Source organism: Bombus impatiens, unplaced genomic scaffold, assembly GCF_000188095.3.
Source record: "Bombus impatiens unplaced genomic scaffold, BIMP_2.2 scf_0140, whole genome shotgun sequence".
Taxonomy (NCBI): Eukaryota; Metazoa; Arthropoda; class Insecta; order Hymenoptera; family Apidae; genus Bombus; species Bombus impatiens.
The window spans coordinates 120,014-139,236 of NT_176559.1; the positions used below are offsets into that span (position 1 = coordinate 120,014).

General features: G+C 32.8%; 6 protein-coding genes and 1 pseudogene across 13 annotated transcripts; 4 read left to right on the plus strand and 3 right to left on the minus strand.

The window, feature by feature from the left end:
• Nucleotides 1–1,231: 1,231 nt before the first annotated feature.
• Nucleotides 1,232–3,768, plus strand: LOC100750189 (TWiK family of potassium channels protein 18). The gene is made up of 2 exons (XM_003487101.4): nt 1,232–2,717; nt 2,786–3,768. Exon 1 carries the CDS (start codon nt 1,342–1,344, stop codon nt 2,359–2,361), a length of 1,020 nt encoding a protein of 339 aa, XP_003487149.1. The 5' UTR covers nt 1,232–1,341; the 3' UTR covers nt 2,362–2,717; nt 2,786–3,768.
• Nucleotides 3,769–5,342: 1,574 nt separating this feature from the next.
• LOC117151304 lies at nt 5,343–6,784 on the minus strand (annotated as a pseudogene).
• Nucleotides 6,785–7,891: 1,107 nt separating this feature from the next.
• Nucleotides 7,892–8,904, plus strand: LOC105680356 (glutamyl-tRNA(Gln) amidotransferase subunit C, mitochondrial). The gene has a single exon (XM_012382028.3). The coding sequence runs from the start codon at nt 8,084–8,086 to the stop codon at nt 8,489–8,491; it is 408 nt and encodes a 135-aa protein (XP_012237451.1). The 5' UTR covers nt 7,892–8,083; the 3' UTR covers nt 8,492–8,904.
• On the plus strand, nt 8,417–9,916 carry LOC100740089 (DNA polymerase subunit gamma-2, mitochondrial). Its single transcript, XM_012382024.2, has 2 exons — nt 8,417–9,027; nt 9,112–9,916. Exons 1-2 carry the CDS (start codon nt 8,488–8,490, stop codon nt 9,538–9,540), a joined length of 969 nt encoding a protein of 322 aa, XP_012237447.1. The 5' UTR covers nt 8,417–8,487; the 3' UTR covers nt 9,541–9,916.
• LOC100740210 (ER lumen protein-retaining receptor) lies at nt 9,673–11,191 on the minus strand. Its single transcript, XM_003487103.3, has 3 exons — nt 10,963–11,191; nt 10,673–10,862; nt 9,673–10,381 (listed from the first exon to the last, which is right to left on the minus strand). Exons 1-3 carry the CDS (start codon nt 11,051–11,053, stop codon nt 10,024–10,026), a joined length of 639 nt encoding a protein of 212 aa, XP_003487151.1. The 5' UTR covers nt 11,054–11,191; the 3' UTR covers nt 9,673–10,023.
• A 970-nt stretch (nt 11,192–12,161) lies between these two features.
• Nucleotides 12,162–14,697, minus strand: LOC100740331. Of its 8 annotated transcripts, none has more exons than XR_004461118.1 (5): nt 14,608–14,697; nt 14,350–14,513; nt 13,487–13,631; nt 12,858–13,024; nt 12,769–12,783 (listed from the first exon to the last, which is right to left on the minus strand). XR_004461118.1 is itself a non-coding variant. In XM_024365567.2 (4 exons), the coding sequence occupies exons 3-4, from the start codon at nt 12,903–12,905 to the stop codon at nt 12,310–12,312; spliced, it is 522 nt and encodes a 173-aa protein (XP_024221335.1). In that variant the 5' UTR covers nt 12,906–12,915; nt 13,487–14,513; nt 14,608–14,697; the 3' UTR covers nt 12,162–12,309. The 8 variants fall into 8 exon arrangements, 4 of the variants coding, with proteins under 4 accessions (XP_024221335.1, XP_003487152.1, XP_012237450.1 ...); XR_004461117.1 differs by having other exon boundaries at nt 13,487–14,186; XR_004461115.1 differs by having other exon boundaries at nt 13,487–14,186; nt 14,335–14,513.
• Nucleotides 14,698–15,004: 307 nt separating this feature from the next.
• On the plus strand, nt 15,005–18,335 carry LOC100740578 (general transcription factor IIF subunit 1). The gene is made up of 7 exons (XM_003487106.4): nt 15,005–15,455; nt 15,681–15,727; nt 15,812–16,183; nt 16,443–16,765; nt 17,076–17,359; nt 17,440–17,777; nt 18,056–18,335. The coding sequence occupies exons 1-7, from the start codon at nt 15,432–15,434 to the stop codon at nt 18,267–18,269; spliced, it is 1,602 nt and encodes a 533-aa protein (XP_003487154.1). The 5' UTR covers nt 15,005–15,431; the 3' UTR covers nt 18,270–18,335.
• The last annotated feature ends 888 nt before the right edge of the window (nt 18,336–19,223 follow it).

The following is a 19,223-nucleotide window of genomic DNA, read 5'->3' on the forward strand; positions in this document are numbered from 1 at the left end:
ATAAGAATGGAACAATCTCCTCGTATGGGACTAAAGTACAAGTACTGAACACGATTTCTATCGCCAAGACGAGATTAATTATAAATAAAAAAATTAATTAATTAATTATACCAAATATAACGTCCGCTGTCGTCCACTATACATGTCCACTATCAATCTGTTAGTTTACATTCATAGTTCAGGTCAAGATAACGAAATTCAAAATACAGGGTGCATCATAGTATGTGAGACATACTTCAGGAGTGGACAAGAGGTTTCAAAATTATGAAAAAATTTCATATGAACATGTATTCTATTTGTTTTAAAGTTATAGCCATTTTTGTGTTTCGATAGTCCAACTGCTTACCTCCGCGATTTCCTCATAAATGAATAGGTCGTGCAGATCTACTGTCTGGCCTGTTCGTTCTCCTCATTTAAATCCATTAGATTTTTATTTCTAGGCTTACTTGAAAACAATCGTGCATCCGACCCATTGCCAGTGTTAAAGTACTTTGTGCACGTATACAACAAGATTGCCGATACACTCAACAAATGCCTGGAATTTTTGAAAGATTGCAAAATTCTTCGATACGACAACTGCAAGTTTGCATGTAGATTGAAAATGGCCATTTCGAGCACTTTCTATGAAAGTAATTTGCGGATTATCGAAACATTAAATTGAACTTTGAAACAAGATCAAACCTTTTTCATCGTTTCTCTGCCTACTGTCCATTTCCGAAGTGCGTTTCACATATTATGATACACCCTGTACACGTATATTTCACATGCGATAGAACTTTCTGGCCAAATAGATGAAGAGGGAAATATGTTTCGACTATTTCAATAACACGAAAGAATTTTTCTATCGTATTTTTATGTATTTATATTTATTATTTATTTAGTATTTATTATTATATCGTATTTTTCTATCATAAATACATAAAAATCCGCAGTCTACTAATTTATGAATATTGTGGATTAGATTCTTAAGTAGCTTATCGTAATGGATTCTATCCATCTAGTTCAGTTTATCTATCACCAGTTATTTCGTCTACTTTTCATGTAACTGTCAGCGCTAGCCCGATTCGATACCTGAATACCGAATACTTACTACTGTTTTGTCGAAGAAAGTTGAAAATATCTCCGAGCGCGCATGTACATAGCGTTGTAAATAAAGGGGATAAAGCCCAGTGGGAAGAGAGCGAGACGGTCACAGAAGTAGAGGATAGAAAGAAAGATGAAGCGGCGTGGTCGGACAGAAATAGAAAAGCAGCACGAAAATCATTTAGTCGTGGCCAGCGTGTATCTAATCCCCCCAGTTTCGGGCATTGTTTCTCTATCTTAATTCGGTGTGCAAATAAAATGACGCGCGTCCCGATAAGATCTTCCTTGAAAAGTCGAGATTCCAGTTCGTCGATGACCGATCCGGATCTCAGGGAACGAATAAAGGATTATTGCCGAAAATTTGTCGCCTTCATGTGCACTCAGGTTGGCGTCGGTGGACTAGTGGTTGGTTACGCCATAATAGGTGCTTTCGGTTTTATGATGATAGAGTCTCAGAGCCAAATCCCATCGACAGTCTGCATTCGAGAACTAATCAGGAAACAATTCGCCGAAGAGCTGTGGCTCAGTACTGCCAGCAATCGGACTATAAATATCTTCGATAAAACGACATTTCACACGGTGTCTAACCGAATTTTGCGTCGTTACCAAGACAACTTCACCGGCGACTACAGGAAAGAGAACTGTAGTGGCTTAACGGCAACTGATCTGTGGTCCTTTCCAGCAGCCATGATGTTCTGCCTTTCTGTGTTCACGATGATCGGTTATGGGACTCTGGTGCCTCAAACTCCCTGGGGAAAGGCGGTTACTGTTATTTACGCCGTGTTAGGAATTCCTCTTTACGTTCTGTATTTCCTTAACATGGGTAAAGTATTAGCGCAAACGTTCCGCTCGCTGTACACGTGGCTGCACGAGTGCACCGGCAAACGAAAGCCTGGCCAGAGGATCACGGTGCCGTCGACAGCGTGCCTCTGGGTAATCTTCGGATACGTGTTAAGTGGTTCGATAATGTTCGCCGAATGGGAAGGCTGGGATTATTTGGATAGCGCTTATTTTTGCGTAACGTCGCTGTGCAAAATTGGAATGGGCGATCTCGTGCCTGGGTGGACACACGGCGATCTAACCGCTGATAGCCAAACCAAATTGATAATAAATTTTGTTTACTTGTTGCTCGGTATGGGACTGATCGCTATGTGTTATGACTTGATGAAAGAGGATGTTTACGTGAAAGCTCGAGAAATGAAAGAACAGTTCCTGGAGATTGTTGATGCCACTCATTACCAGCTCGAAATGTGCTGCAAATCAGAAGTACTGAATTAATTCTAATCAACGCTTTCATCGTTCGACGATTAAGCACGAATGCCTTTCAGAAAGATAATTCTAACGAGACGTATATTTAGATATAGGTATGTTGTAAAATTCTACATACGTGTATTAAATATAAACTAAAGATTCATATATCGGACGTAAATTTATAAGATTTTGGATTAAAACGTTCATTTTTCTTTCTTTATTTAATTCTCGTCGCTTAAAAAATCGAACAATATTGGCAGGAGCAATAATGTTATTTTGTAACAAATATAAATTACGAGTTTTAGAAATTAACATAATTGTAATATGTAAATTTAGTTTATTTTAACATTTATAAGCAGTCTTACAACTTTACCCGAACTTTTGTCAATTCCCCTTTTTATACTTGTACGTGATGATATTAATAATAATCGAAACCGTCTGTTCCATTTAGATCTCTTTTTATCTGTAAATATAATTCCAGTTCTCTTTCCACTGTACACATCGTTTTACAAAATCTGATCGATACTCCTTATGTCTTATTATCAACGCAGGCTTCTGTTTCAATTCTAATTAATCGATATTCTTACAAATTTGGAGGGTACGACAGATACTTCTAGGATTCCTGAAACACGAAAGCGTCAAGACTATAATCTCTAGGATGAGTTTCAATTCTACTTTTGTGAGCAATTTACATAATATGATACACGAGCTTGGTAGTACACAAAATTGGAATAAACTCAGTACTTTAAATATTCTCTATTATTGTCAACGACTGTCTTCCATCTTGCAGGCAGTGTAGCAGTAGAAAAATAGCTTTAATACAATAAAGTCTTCGATGTATGTATTTTCGTGCATCACCGGGTGTGTTTAAATGTTGATCAGTAAAATGGTGTTGTAACGATCTAAACAAACAATAATATCATTTGGTGCTACGTGTGCAGAGTATGTGCAAAGTAAAAATGTGCAATTCAAGCTGAAAATTAGAGATATATGGAAATGATAAAACACACACAGATACACGCATATAAAAGTATAGATGTATATGATAATTATAAAATTTGTAGCCTTCTCACAAAACGACTAAAATCTACATTAGATTCTAAATCATTTCTTTAATAAATGTTTCTATTATATTAAGACTGGACAGTTCTACCTATTTACTTACTTACAATTACTCAATCTAATAATTCTTGAAATAAAAGGAGATTTTCATAAAATGATTGTGTTTTATAAAAAAAGAAAAAGATATATTACAGAAAGAAAATCAAATCGAAACTAATTGTTTACCATGAATTGCAAGAACAAACAATGTAGTGTAAGTGCTTATATAAATTATGTACGAGTATGATTAGCGCCCGATCTGTACCACTAGATGCCATCATACAAACATTTCACATGTTACCTCCTTTATCAAATAAACAATAGTAATTGAAACGCTGATAGAATAATATGTGTCCCTGTGCTATACAATTAATAAAACTTTGCAAATCTTACAATAGTACAATAATATAAATAAAGTCCACGTCTAATTAAAATTTAGAAGGATCAATAAAGAGGCATGAAATCAGTGGTCCCGTAGGTCACGAATTATTACATATCCGATAAACACATGCGCTTCTACTAACAAATCTAGTAGCAAACAATTTATATCCATCCCAATGATCTGATTAACTAGGACATTCAATAATCTACGAACAAATATACAATGGAGTCCCAATTATCCGACGTGATGTAGACCGGGCCTACTCGGACAATACGGAAAAGTCTGTTATTGTTCATAAATCGTATAATAAAATATTTTCATAATATAATATTGTATATGTATTTAGGTGTTATTCACCGTTTAATCGGTGAAAGTTTGATCAATTGCTTTCGCAATACCTGACAATTTACACTTTCGTACTCTTCATGTTAAGAATCCGAAAAAATTAAAGTTATGGTAAAGTTCAAGGCACTTCGGACAATACAGGACATCGGTTAAACCGGAAGGACTTGATAAACCGAGACTCCACTGTACGTAACTTTAGACCCTCAGACTATCAATATATATATCGTCAATATTTCAAGGTTCTGAATTAAAGAAATCAATGCGAATTGTCAATACAATACTGTTAGTGTTATACAGTGATGTTGAGAACCCTGAAATATTGACGATATTAGTGATTGTCCGGGGACAGCCTTAGGCATGAACTACTGGCGAATATGCCTACAAGCTCTTATTCTAATTCGTTATGTCAATTTACCGGATGTTCTCATGAGGAAACCGTAAATTATCCCAAGGAAAATAAAAAGAAAACGATAAACTCTTGTTGAGCGCGCTTCTTTTTTCATTTGCTCGGGCCTGATTCGTCCGAAGATTTCTTAAAAGAATACTCCATATGACATTATACATAATATATAATATACAAATATAACTAATCACAAGCGTACGCAAAATTTTATCTGCGCGCTGTGATTAACGATTATATATAAAGAATCACTGTAAGCAGAGCCTATTACAATTCGCCATACAATTCAATTCTTTAGTCTTTGCTTATCAGAAGTTCTAAAAGTTCTTTAACTGGTATGAATATAATACGATTCCTCCCGTTGTAAAAGCCTTATATTTTCGAATATAAATTTACTTAGGAAACCGAAGTCATTATAATTCTACAAATCATTTAACTCACACAACAAGTTTATTTAAAGATTTCAACCTCCTATCGAAATTGGCGCAACATTTTCAATAAAGAAGAAGAGTAAGGGAAAAAGGACAAGGAATATCACAAAATACTTACATATTTCGATCTCAGTTATTTATCAAGTATTTTCAAAAACCAAAACTAACATTCGAACGATCAACATAACATGTCACTAATACAGCATGTATGTATGCTATACTAATATAGCAGTGTGATGAATGTGACGTTGGATTGTGTGTGCATACCTGCTTTAAAACTTATGATATGCAAACATATTACTGAATTACACCTATCATTATTAGATAATTTCCAATAAACAACTCAAAGTGAAGATTTATTACTGGATTTATTTTAAAATACAGAACAAAGATTCAATAACATTCCCTATATCCGAAACATACTTAAGTTCTCTACTGTTAGTTCTACTGTTCCAACAAAATACTCTAAGATTTTACGGACTCACTGGGAGCTCCGAAAACGTGAGACATTCTTAATGTGAATGGTGTGCACTAATAGCACGATGACCTGTTCGTTAGTGGCATACTTGTGACTAGTTCCGCCATCGCGAAAGGGTTAAAAAAGATATATCAAAAACAAAGCAATGCAAATAGTTAATCTTTATTGTATATGTATTTATATATCGTTTCTAGAATTTGTATACTTTTTTGTATGATATTTGATTATTAACCTATTTGTCTATTAATCAATGATATTACCTGTCATTGTTAAAGGGTGTCGATACTGACGTGATTGGTCTCCCCTATACACGCTATAATTAAAAATAAGCAAATATAACATTATTCTATTTGACATATGTATAAAGAGATGATATAATCTGATGTCAATAATGACAGTACTACACCACCTGCAGCTTTTTCTCTTATATTCACAAGTGTTATGTGCTCCAGACTGTTTTTATGTTTCAACAGTTTGCTTTTTTCAGCTGTCCACCACATCTTTGGAGCCGTGTTGTAAATTTTGGATTATTCAGCCAACCATCAGGGAATTTCTTTCTTCTAAACTTCCTTGCAGGAGGGAAAAGCATACTACTACTACTGCCTATTCATAAAATATTCATTATTAGTTAATTTCCAATATGACTTAATTTTTCTTAATATTATAACAATATATTTCCAAAAATTTCCAAAGAATTAATATCAAAAGAAGAAACTAATGCACATATTCAATATATTCATATTAAAATACTTGTATTCTTCAATAAATGATTATTTTTTAAATTATACTGAAGCAAAATATTAGATATTTAGGCTTTGGTTTAGGGGACATAAAGTTATTGACCTTTTTAAATATATTATGATAGTTCTCGATGCGTAGAATCCAAAAAAGCGAGTCTTAACATTAGAAATCTAACAGTTCAAGAATTATGCATATGTATAGTTGTGCGTTTCTAACGTATTTTACATGTTACTTTGACGCCATGTCGGCCTCTATCCATGAGTCGTCTAATGTATAGAATAGCTAGCTATGCACAAATCATGAATATAGAAATAACAAAATAGGAATAGGCTTTCTTTGAATACTTTGATACCACTTGCAAATTGTTTTGCAATATGGTAAACAGTTGTGCAAAACTCTTTTCAAACATATTCATAAGCTCTTGACATTACAAACAAGGTATTAACTCTCAGTTCTGATAATAATATAATTTCATACCTTTAGACACACTTTAGTGCACTTGGTCGAAGTCACTTTGTACCATGTAATAAATAGAAGGCATCTTCTGCAAAATGTGCTGAACAAATTCTTATTTACAATACAATATATATACAATTGTTTACTATGCACTGTGCGGCATTTCTCACAATACATCCTGGTCTTCCTCGTAACAACTAATCACCCTCTTTTTGTCCCTACTGCTGACCTGACTCGCTCTTACTTCATGATAATAAGATTACGATAATAAGATTACAAACTACACCAATTCACCAATGCGGCCCCAAATAACCACGTTCTCTGTACCGTGGAAACGGCTTTGCCTCGCTTAGTCATTGCTCTGTCTCGATATTCTTATATCCATGACACAAATGCACGTGATTGGCGATCATTTTGCGGTGAGATTTAAAATCGTGAATATTGCATTAGGTTTGGATACGGTCATATGAACAAGTCAACTCATATAAAAAAAAGTCCCGACACCCGAAAGCGAAAATAGTGCAAGGATTGAGTCATGAAAAAGCCAATATGGAAAAAAAACAAAGTTCTGATTCTACAAGACAATCAGAAACCAGTAGATTGTTTCTGTCTCGTTCATCACAGAATAAAACCCTTCTACTTCTACCTTAGAGTAATTTTTCTCTAAATTCCCTCAATCTGGTAACGTAACCACTTGTATATGTATGTATATGAATATCGAGATCTGTTTACGCGATCGTGGTCGGCCCAATCAAATAATGAATAGAGGCAATATGGCATCATACTAACCTATAAAATAGGCTAAAAATGCTAAATTTTACATACGCATAATTCTTGAACCGCTGAATTTCTAAATACTTGTATTTTTGAATTTTACGCGTCGAAAACTATCATAATACATAAAACAAGAAGTCAATAATTTTATGTCGCCTAAACAGAGATTACATCAAATTAGTCTTGCCTGAACTTATAGTCATACTGCAACTTTAATAGAACAATACAAATTATAAAGTACAAATCCGCTATACCTCTACAATCATAATATATAAGCTGTATATAAACACATACAAACGTCTACAAATAAATGATTCCAAATTATAGCGTCATCGCATCTCTAACACAAATGCACCGTTATTCCTATCGTTACCGTGCTACATTACGTCATCAAAATTCCCTCTACGGCCATTTTTTCCCCCCATAACACGCTAGATGTGGTAGTTTATATATATAGTACATATAAAGTACAACAGTCTGTATAACGTATAACTATAAAATGTTGCATCGAATACGTATAAAACAAATGTGAAATTGTATTGACTACAGTGACAGAATATTAAATCACAAAATAATTGTTAGATGAAAATTTAATTGTTGGATAAGTAAGAATACTGATTATTATAAATAACATTCTACAAATGGCACTTGTTCGATGTACTCAACGACTGAATTATATATTTTTACCGATGTTTTCAAATCCAGTCCTTTATCATCATTCTATGAAGCCCATAGATTCGAGTTCAACAATGCCAGTTATAAAACAAGAGACAATACAAAAAATAGAACAATTATCTTTACTTAATGTTGATGACGATTATGGTTTTTCTGTCCTAAAAGCTGCAATTATTTTTACAGAAAATTTACGCAATACAAAGATTAACAAAGAAATTGAACCTATGTATAGTCCATTTGAGACAGAATCCATGCTTATGCGAAATGATAATGTAGAGCATAACATATCTAGAAAAGAAATCTTAATGAATGCTGCCATTACAGAGGAAGAATATTTTGTAGCTCCATTGCAGACTATCGTACAAGCATCATGAATATAGGAAACATACTAAAGGAATTAAGTTCACATTTTATTAGTCTTACAGAATGCGGGCTTAAATATGGCCCTCAAGGTAAAATGCTATTAAGAAATCTTGAAGAACAATGGTTTCTAAATTGCATTACAATGTCACGCTATAATATATTCTTATCAGATGAATTTAATCAGACTCTAAATTTTGTTATAAAAACTGAAATGAGTGATATACCATTTGGATTAGCTTCAATAAAGAACTCAAAAGATTATTGGGATTCAAATCTATTGTCTATACAAAAATCAAATCCTCACAGAATTGCTGCGACAAATATTTTTAACAATAATACAGAAACGAAAGATGTATTCCATAAAATTCAGAAAGAACGTAAAATTTGGTGGCGGAGATTAGCACAATATCCTTCTAGATTTAAGCTTACAGAAGCAAAAAAGATAAAAGGTTTTAATGTAGTAGATATTGAAGCTCAATTTCCATTTGGCAATGTTATTGTGGAAAAGATAACTTACCATACAGATGTTCAAAAACTATTTTCCCAGGTGCCTCGCATTTCTTCTTTCATATACTTGAATTCATAGAAATTTATAAATAACAGTTATTTTTATGGATTATTTTATTTCCAGGTTGATAGTAAAAAAGATTTTACCAACATACAAATGGTTGAGCATAAGGTATCTTTAGATTGGGGTTGTTTAGCACTACTTTGTGACGCATATGATATGAATAAATCTTCCAAAACGCATCTTCATTCCAAGTTAGCACCACATAAAGTTGCATTTCATATAAAAAGATCAAATAATGAAGAGAATACCCAAAATGATGATTTAAATCGTTTTGTACTTTACTTAAATAATATGCTAAGAACAAAGGGCCTAAATACAATATTAACCACTTCAGAAAAAATTATAGATACATGCTTAATTCCTTTTATAGTTTCTGTTGATACGACTAGTCTTGAAAATGGCATTATATATGTAAGAGATAGATCCACAACTCTTAGTGAAGCAATACACATAACCGATTTAGTAAAATATATAATTCTGCGTTGTTAATCAATTAATATGATATAATTTCATTTAAATAAAATTAATATATCAAAAGCTACAAATATAAAATATCAGTATAATTAATTTCTAGTTTCTAAAAAATATAAACAATTTTGAAATCACAACATTATTACCTTCATTTCCAATTATTTTGTATTTTATGTATATTTTAATTAAATGAATGATATAGTTATCATAGTAATACATACTTATTATGTATTATATAAAGACGTAATATGCTGAGAATCAATGAGGATAACAGTCTAAAATAATGTTGCCATGTGGGATATAAATGAGAAATTATACATGGATGTTTCTGATGTTGAACGTAAAGAAAAATGGAATGCTTTACAATTAATAAAATGTATACTTTGTACATGAACATTCCTCGATTTTTAAATATTGCCAAAATTTATATAAATTCAATTAATGATAATACCGCTCGTTTGAGCAATATATAATTTTCCAAATGATAATACTTCTATGCAGCTAAGCAGGTAGTTGTAACTTCTTGCCTTTCAATACTTTGGTAATATAGAGGTAGAAAAAGTCGCAATAAAGAATTGTTTGTACTAAACCAGCAACTATAGCAATTAGATCATAATGATCTTCTGCATAATAACGATACACCCAGTTTAACAAATACAGGCCTCTATAAGACCCCAAAGCGAAAAGATAGTGACTGGTAATACTTTCTGCTTCTCCTGTTTTTGATACCAAAAATAATTGTGGCAATATTGCTACAGACTCCAAATAAATGCTAAATGTCCATAGAACTTCTACAATTGTGAATTCATTGTTGATTAATAATGCCAACACCGATGTAGGTAGGATTAAAAATTCAATTCTGAAAACAAATAACAGATATTATTACATACAATTACAACATACAGATGTTACTTAAAAATTACAAATACATTACATGTATGTATATTACATAATAAATGTATTATTATAATTATGATATAGTATATATCTGGACATCATTATATATATATATATATATCTATATATATATACATATATCTATCATTTAATATATATCTGGACAATCGGGGACAACGACAAGGAGACAGATAGCAGTTATTGTCCAATTATCTTTGTTCCCGACTTATACTATTATAAAATAAAGACGTACCTAAATGTATCATGATTATGATCATATGTAGCTTTAAATTTCACATACATTAAAAAAACTGTAACATAAGAAGTTGCAATAAAAATGATCTTCATAAACGTATTGTATGCTGACACGTATGTTGTTAACAAATCTAGATAACGTGTTGTATATACAATCGCAAATAAAATTTGCGACTTGCCACTTATACCTGTAAAACACACATCAAATATTATTAAAAATGGATATTTTAAATGAAAATATAATAATTTAGGTATAATAAGCATATAAATCATATTGGTGATGTATACCGGCACAGCTTCGTGTTTTCCATATTTTGAGAAGGAGAATGATAATTGCAACGAGATGTGATAAGTCACCTAAGAGTCGAAATATGTTCATCTTTTCGGTTGCTGAAAAGTAATTTTTATAAGAGAATCGAGAAATACTTCACACACCTAAGTCACAAAGCATACAAAATATGACGTGGCTTCGGCTGCAACATCAGCAGATGGCCGACCGATCATCATTTAAGTGTTTCATCTTTTATGTTTCCAATAAATGTACGTAAATGTACGTATATGTAAATATTTTACTTGTACATTTCTAAATATATGTGTTTTATCAATTAATAACATAAATAATCAATTAATGACATAAATAACATAAATATCAATTATAATACAGTTATGGAAAGAAATAAAACATTCAATATAATATTTTTAATACATCTTTATTAATAATATTGTAATTTTTCATATGATCTATTTCATGTAATTAACCTTTCACAATCATTGGGTTTTTATTTCAAAATTATACAAATATTTAAATTCGTATTAAATTACTATATTCCTTATCGTTTAAATGTTATTACTAGAATTAGTTACTAGATGTACGAACGAGTCTGGGCCACAGTGTATGGTGTGTATACCACGATCATATAAACAGGTCTTGACGCTCGTATACCGAAGCCTAGGGAAAATCGTCTGAAAATTGAGTCGTGATATGCATCTATGATATGGACATAGAAATATAGGGATAGAGCATAAACCTTAAGGCGATGGGTGTGAAGCCACTTCTGGGGAGCGGGTAGTACAACCACGTGGTACTTGGGATCGCTTTAATCATTGGTTACTGACTTGTTCTTACTCGATGATAATAAGGTTTTACTTGCATAGTCGCAACCAATCCACTTTCCAGCTAATTTCCGGAATCTTATTTTAATTACTAGTTGTAATCCTATTTTACGTATTGTTGGAATCTAGTTTTATAATTTTATTTATTGTTTTAAAATATGTAAACAAAATCTGCACCAAATTTTTCTAATTTTTTTATTTATTTTTATTCAAATTATAATTTATATTTATTTATCATTAATGAATACGATAATAAAAAAATTGAAGACGTTTAAAATTTTGTTGTTACGCATCATATAAAAATAGTTTAACTTACAAGTAGAGATGAATAGGGAGATCACCGATGAACATGGGTGAAATTTATGGCTCTTATTCTTACTTTCCATCTTTTGGTTGATGTCACGTCTAGCGATTAACATGAGCCGTGACTTTAGCTCAGATAGGGATATATCATGGCTTGCGATCAACGCGAGCCATAACAATATATGATAACAAATATATGTATATATATATATATATACACTACAATGTAGAATCAGAATTTAAACGATGAATATTGAAATCATAAGAAGGCACATCAGGAAAATCTTCGACGAGATACATCTGATGAAAGACATCCATGCACCAGGACCGTACGATGGGCGAAACCCCTCCTGCCCCAGAAATATGATGACGTACGTGCGCATTCAAAATTTCGACCGGAATCTTCGAAGATAACCAGACTTTGGCACAATGATCCGTCACGAGCAATTCAACAGGGGACGGGCACGGCGAGAGCTCCGCAATATCTTCCTCTGGCAACGTAAAGTCAACGAGAGGAGGACTGCTGGACCGCTGCGTTGACGCAGGATTCGTTGTGCTGAGGAAGGCGGGCACGACTTCCTTCAACATACACGTTCTTTTCTTTTGTTCCTGGAACCTCATCCCTGCACGGCGCCCGCGCTTCCTCGAACGGTTCTTATTCAGCCTTTTCCTTTTCTGTTTGGGTTTTTTACACTGAAATGATACACGAAGAAGAAAGTAATAACTAAATTTTAACAAGGGGTAAACAAGAAATTGAATTTATATACCTGTACGACCGGGCTGGAAACAGAGGTCATCGGTTCTGCTGCGCTCATGATCAGAAAACTACGCAAATGAGATGACAACGAATCGCTTATAGAATATTTCGCGAATAACGAATCGTAATAATGAACAAAAGTGCAAAAGTCTGTCAACTCCGACGTAAAGTGCTAACCTACAATCAAAATTGAAATAATAAAGCAACAATATGCACGTCACAATCAGTTAATGCCACACCATGTCACTTCAATTAGTTGGCACAAAAATAAGCACAACAGAATTAATACTCCGGGGATCAGAGATACAAATTCGCGTCTTTCATACTTCATGCGGTATTCTATAAAAATTTGAACTACTGTTAAATAAAATAGTGAAAAAAGCAATGGATGCTATAAACGAAATGTTATGAAAATGTTTTTACATCACATTATATGCTTGAATGATACGAAACCGTTATCAATATATTAGATGTAATATTGATGGCTTTGAATATTTTTCAATCGCTCCAAAAACACCCGGAAATTTAGGCTATATGTTTGTCGGAGCAGCCGGTCCCCAGAGTGTTTAAAGAAATATCTCACGAATAAGTGATTACACTGTAAAACACTTTGTTATATCACGAAGTGTGGAGTAATACCTGTTGCAGTGTGGAGAGTTGGCAGAACAATTGAACGCTGGCCTACGCGCCCCGCTTTACGCGTGCACTTCACCATGACACCCCAGTAGGCAGAAGAAGGAAGATGGGAGAATGCAACGCCCTCAAGGAGACTGTATATCAGACTCTAACCAGCGGAAATAGGAAACCTTAATACTCCTGAGAAGGTTATCAGCAAAGATAGGAAACTGCAACGTACTTATGAAGATCGCATATCGAACTCTAATCAGCAGAAATATGAAACGGTAATGCTCTTGAGGAGCATCAGCAGAAATGAAGACTGCAATACTCTTGGGAAGACCACATACCAAACCCCAACATGAAATTGCAACAGTCGCAAGATAACTACGTGTTAACATTCCATCGTTCGCACAAAGACAAACAGTTCCCATGGGAACAAAACATTGCGCGATACTTATCCTTCGAACTTCGAATCAAGTCAATCACAGTTGTTTCAATCAGTTGCTTCAGTTCGGTCTTTCAGTAAACAGTTTGGTTCAGTCGCTTCAGCGAGTTACTTAACGTCAATCAGTAAACAGTTACTACGAGCAGCTACTTCGGTCAGTTAAATCAGTAATAGAAGTTCATTTGGTAAACAAGTTCAGATAGTTCAGCCAAGTATAATTGACTACCGAAAATTCTCCTTGTGTGATCGACGGAGTATAATAACAAGGTGAGAGCTCTGTAACACATAGATTTGTAACCACCCTCCTCATTGCTCGACTATTTCGAATTAGTGTTACTATTTAAATAAAACAATTCGTTTGGGTCTACTCATTCTCACTCCCTTATATAACTCAATTCGAAAATAATAGCAAATGAAACCTTACGTTCGCTGATACAACCTTTGACTGTTAAATGTGGTTATAAAATCGCATCCGGTTACGGTATCTTTAATAATTGAAGACGCCTACTGGTCTTCACAATTTCTCCTCCCACTGTTAGCAGGCAATTGCCCGCTCGTCTTTGGGCAAGACTTGTGAGGCTACGTTGGTTCCAACAGAGAACACTGGAAAATTAATTTTTCATTGACGTTAGATGCCAAGAACGAGGAGGAATATAAGAGGGAAAGGACACAAAAATGGGGGACATAAGGTTGTCACCTTTTAGTTCACCCATTCCTGAACGCGAGGGTGCCCTTCGCACAGAAGAGCTACACCCGCTGTCGTCAAGGGCCGTTTCGCTCGTTAACTGCGATAGTTATATATATTCTACTAAGTTTGTTGTGCAAGGATCGAAGATAAATAAAACGGAATAATAAATGTGTGGCAAAATAAGTTAATAAATATAGCAACTTGATGAAATTAAATAAACTGATAAATTAAAGAAATATTAAAAACATTCATTCTTCCTTAAGAAACTTTAATCCTCCCCGTGCTAGTACCCCTGTCCGTAGCAGTTAAGCCGAAAGTGCAAATACTTGCCAGTAGCATTAACACGCTAGACGACACTACTCATTCCTGCATACTAACGAGGATCGATATCAAGTACACGATCGACTGAGATATTCAAGATAGCGGCACGCTATAGATAAATGGGTCAAATTTTGAATTCATCTCATTCAGTCGTTCTAAGTGCTCACCTCTTATTTTGCGATAATCGAGAATCGATCCCCTCTGGCAGTGCTACCTAGTGAAGCTGAGGAATTCGACGATTGGGAATAACGAGCAGCAGTCGAACTTACCGAAATAGTCTCTTGGCTATCTCTGGCGGCAGCGAGTACCATTTCTGGAACATTGTTGAGTTAAAGTCATTCGAATTAAATTTAAAATTGAATTTGGAACAAGATGAATAATATGTGCATAAATTTTACAAAGAATTGTCCATTCCTATAAATAACCTACAATATAAAATCTAGTTTTGCATAGTGATATATTGTGACGGTTTTCTTCTTTTCATTATTATAAAGCTAAACTCAATTATCAAGATGACATCGCCTGCGGTTCCAAAGGTATCTAAACGTAAAATTTTTGTATGAGTAATTACAATTAAAAATGGAGCGTAAAATTTGTATATAGGTTATAACTGAATGAAAAATGAAACATTTTATAGAAACTAGTTTATTGTTGTACGAATTAAAGGATAATAAAAGTGAAAATTACATCTAAAATACTTTATTCATTTATTTATTTATTGCAATGGTAATTGAAGATATTAACATAATTATAATTTTCAGGTTTCACTTGTGCCTTCGATACAAGAATTCAGTATCAGAGTACCAAAGTATATAATAAAATAATTACTACATAATTATAATAACTACAAATTACATATAGAATTAATATTAAATAAAATGTTGTCTTTTAGAAATAACAAGAAAAAGCACAATGTGATGCGCTTTAATGCCACATTAAATGTTGACTTTTCAAAATGGACTCAAGTAAAAATGGAACGTGAAAATAATATGAAGGAATACAAAGGAATAGAAGAGGAAATACCAAAATTTGGAGCTGGCTCTGAATTTGGACGAGATGCGAGAGAAGAAGCAAGAAGAAAAAAATTTGGTATTACAAGTAGAAAATATAAACCAGAAGATCAACCTTGGATTTTAAAATCTGGAGGAAAAACTGGGAAAAAGTTTAAAGGTATAAGGGAAGGTGGTGTGAGTGAAAATGCTGCATATTATGTTTTCACACATGCTGCTGATGGAGCTATAGAAGCATTTCCATTGCATGAATGGTAATTATTATTTTATTATTTATTAAACTTAATCCCTGCCTTTCGGCTTTGGACCACTTCCGGTTTACATACTTTCTTACATTACTACTTAAGTCACCTTACAGTACACTTATGCTACCTAGTAATACGACATATGTTACATTGCACTTTGTTATTTTGCCCTAACCCTTCTGCCTGTCGTTCTCGAATGGTAATTAATTTGCTTGAGTATTAAACCGAAATTTATTACAATGTTAACGCATACAATTTTTATATTCAGGTATAATTTTCAACCAATTCAAAGGTACAAAGCATTGAGTGCAGAAGAAGCAGAACAGGAGTTTAGTCGTAGAAATAAAGTAATGAATTATTTTTCACTGATGTTGCGTAAAAGACTTAGGAATGATGAGGAGGGTGCAGATGATGAGGAAATGTTAGAAGGTGGAAAAGGGAAAAAGCCAAGTAAAAAGGAGAAAGATTTAAAAATATCTGAAATGGATGAGTGGATGAATAGCGATGATGATGATTCAGCTAGTAATGACGAAGAAAATAAAAAAATTTCTGACGAAGAAGATGACAGTAAGAAAAAAAGGAAAGGCAAAGGTGAATATTATTTCTGATATTGTTAAGAAATGTATGTGCTGCTAATTATACTTAATAGCAGTTTAGTTACACGTTTCTTTTATTTTTGTTATTACTTAGATGAGATATGTTATACACTTAGTCTGTGAAATACAATGCTGTAATATATATTGAATGTGTCATATGCAATCAACGTGTTAAGATAATTTAATTTTTATTTATATAGTTAATGTTATATAGTTGTATTTTGAATTTATTTTATTGTAATAAATAACTTCTGTATTTGTTATTATAGACAGTTAAAATATAAATTGAAATATTTGTGTTGTAGTTGCTGTCAAGAAAAAGAAGAAGAAAAACGCTTCTGATGATGAAGCATTTGAAGAAAGTGACGATGGGGATGAAGAAGGTAGAGAATGTGATTACATTTCTGACTCGTCCGATTCTGAATCAGAATTGGAACAACAAAAAGAAATTAAGTCAGTTGCGGAAGAAGATGCATTGAGAAAATTACTTGCTTCTGATGAAGATGACGATGACGAAGAACAGGCGGATAAAAAGGATGGTGAAGAAGAAAAAGACGAAGACGATGAACATAAAGATAAGGATGATAAGGTAAATTCAAAATACTAAAAATTATAATAATGTTTATGTTAATTGAAATATTTATTCCGTTTGTTTACTTTCTTATAAAGGATAAAGATAAGGCCAATAAAGATGCAGATAAGAAGAAAGATAAAAAGAAAAAGAAGAAACAATCTAAGAAAAAGGATGTAAAGAAGCTTGCGTCAGGAAAAGATTCTTCTAGTGACTTTTCCAGTGATTCAGATTCAGGATCTGATACAATAAAGGAAAAAGATAATAAAAAATCTAATAGTGCTCATAGTTCAAGGTCTGCAACTCCTATACCAGCTGCGATGTTAGATAATTTAAAAAGAAAACAATCTGGATCTCCAGATTTATCACAAGCAAAAAAATTGAAATTGGATAATTTCAATTTAGTACCAGTAACTTCTTACATTCCAGGAGTCAGGTATGTCGCTTGCTATTATAAACAATTAAAATTGTTCTCCGCATAATTTCTTCAATTTTGAAAATAGTATTTTATATATAGATCTATCTTTTATATATCTTTCTCATCTATATATAATTAAAATTAATTAATAATGAGATTATAATTTTTAATATACTATGAATTAAGCTAAGATTTCGTCTAATCTAATCATTAAGCATAGTATCTAAATATTAAACATGCGAAAAGATATTTAGAATATAATTTTTTAAGTAAAAGGTATTTTTGTTATGTTGCAGTGAATCCGGCATCACAGAAGATGCAGTAAGGCGTTATCTTATGCGTAAACCAATGACAACAACGGAACTTTTACAAAAGTTTAAATCGAAGAAAACTGGTCTTACTTCGGAACAATTAGTTAATGTGATGACTCAAATACTGAAGAAGATAAATCCAACTAAGCAGACAATAAAAAACAAAATGTATTTATCTATTAAAACACAATCTAATTGACATTTATGTAATGTATTTCATATAATAATAAAGTAAATCGAATAAAAATTTTCTTTTATTTGACAACAATCAGAAATAGTAAAAAATGTTGCGATTCCCCGGAATTTTGAGAAATCGAATCACATGTCGGAATGAGCTTTTTTAAATACAAGCACTATATATGACTTTAGAGTGTTTTTGTTTTTGAATTTATTGGGGCAGAAAAAAATTAATCTTTCAAATATGCATGTAAGTGATATACAATAAGAAGCAAAAATATAAATACGTACCACAAGTTTGATAAAAAAGGGACGATAATACCAGCAATCGTTCGATTGATCGATAAAGGTTAAGGCAATTATAAGATAAATATAGTAGTAACGGTTTTTGGTATTTTATGACATATAGACCGAATACGACGTACATTTTTATGCACCTCTCTGTCGGAAATAATCTGCGGCCTACCATTTCTTGTAAAATTTGGCACACTACCATAGTTTCGTTTTTTTTTTTATTTTCGAAATTATTTGTAATGGTAAATTACGTGGGATATTGAAAACTATAAAATTATTATAAAAATCGTAAATGAACTCCTATTCAAGACTTCCAGACTGAAATTATTTATCTATTTGTTTACTGTTCCGTTTCCTACCGTTTATTCACTGTTTAGTCCGTTTCTGACGAAATGTGCAAAACTGTAAACGTGGTTTCAAGTCTTTATTCTTATAAAATATTCCGTATATTGTTAATACAAATGAAACTAAACTATTATATTTTGTTTGACAGATTCACCTCGTAATTACAATTAGCTAATCCTTACCGATCAATCGAATAATTGGTAGTATTATCGCGCTTTTCATAAGACTAGCGGTCTGTTTATACACTTTTGCAAATCGTTGTAATTTTTCGTTTCAAGAAAAACATGTCGGGATTCAAAATTTGGAAAAATCGTTGGCTATATTTAAAAAACCCGTA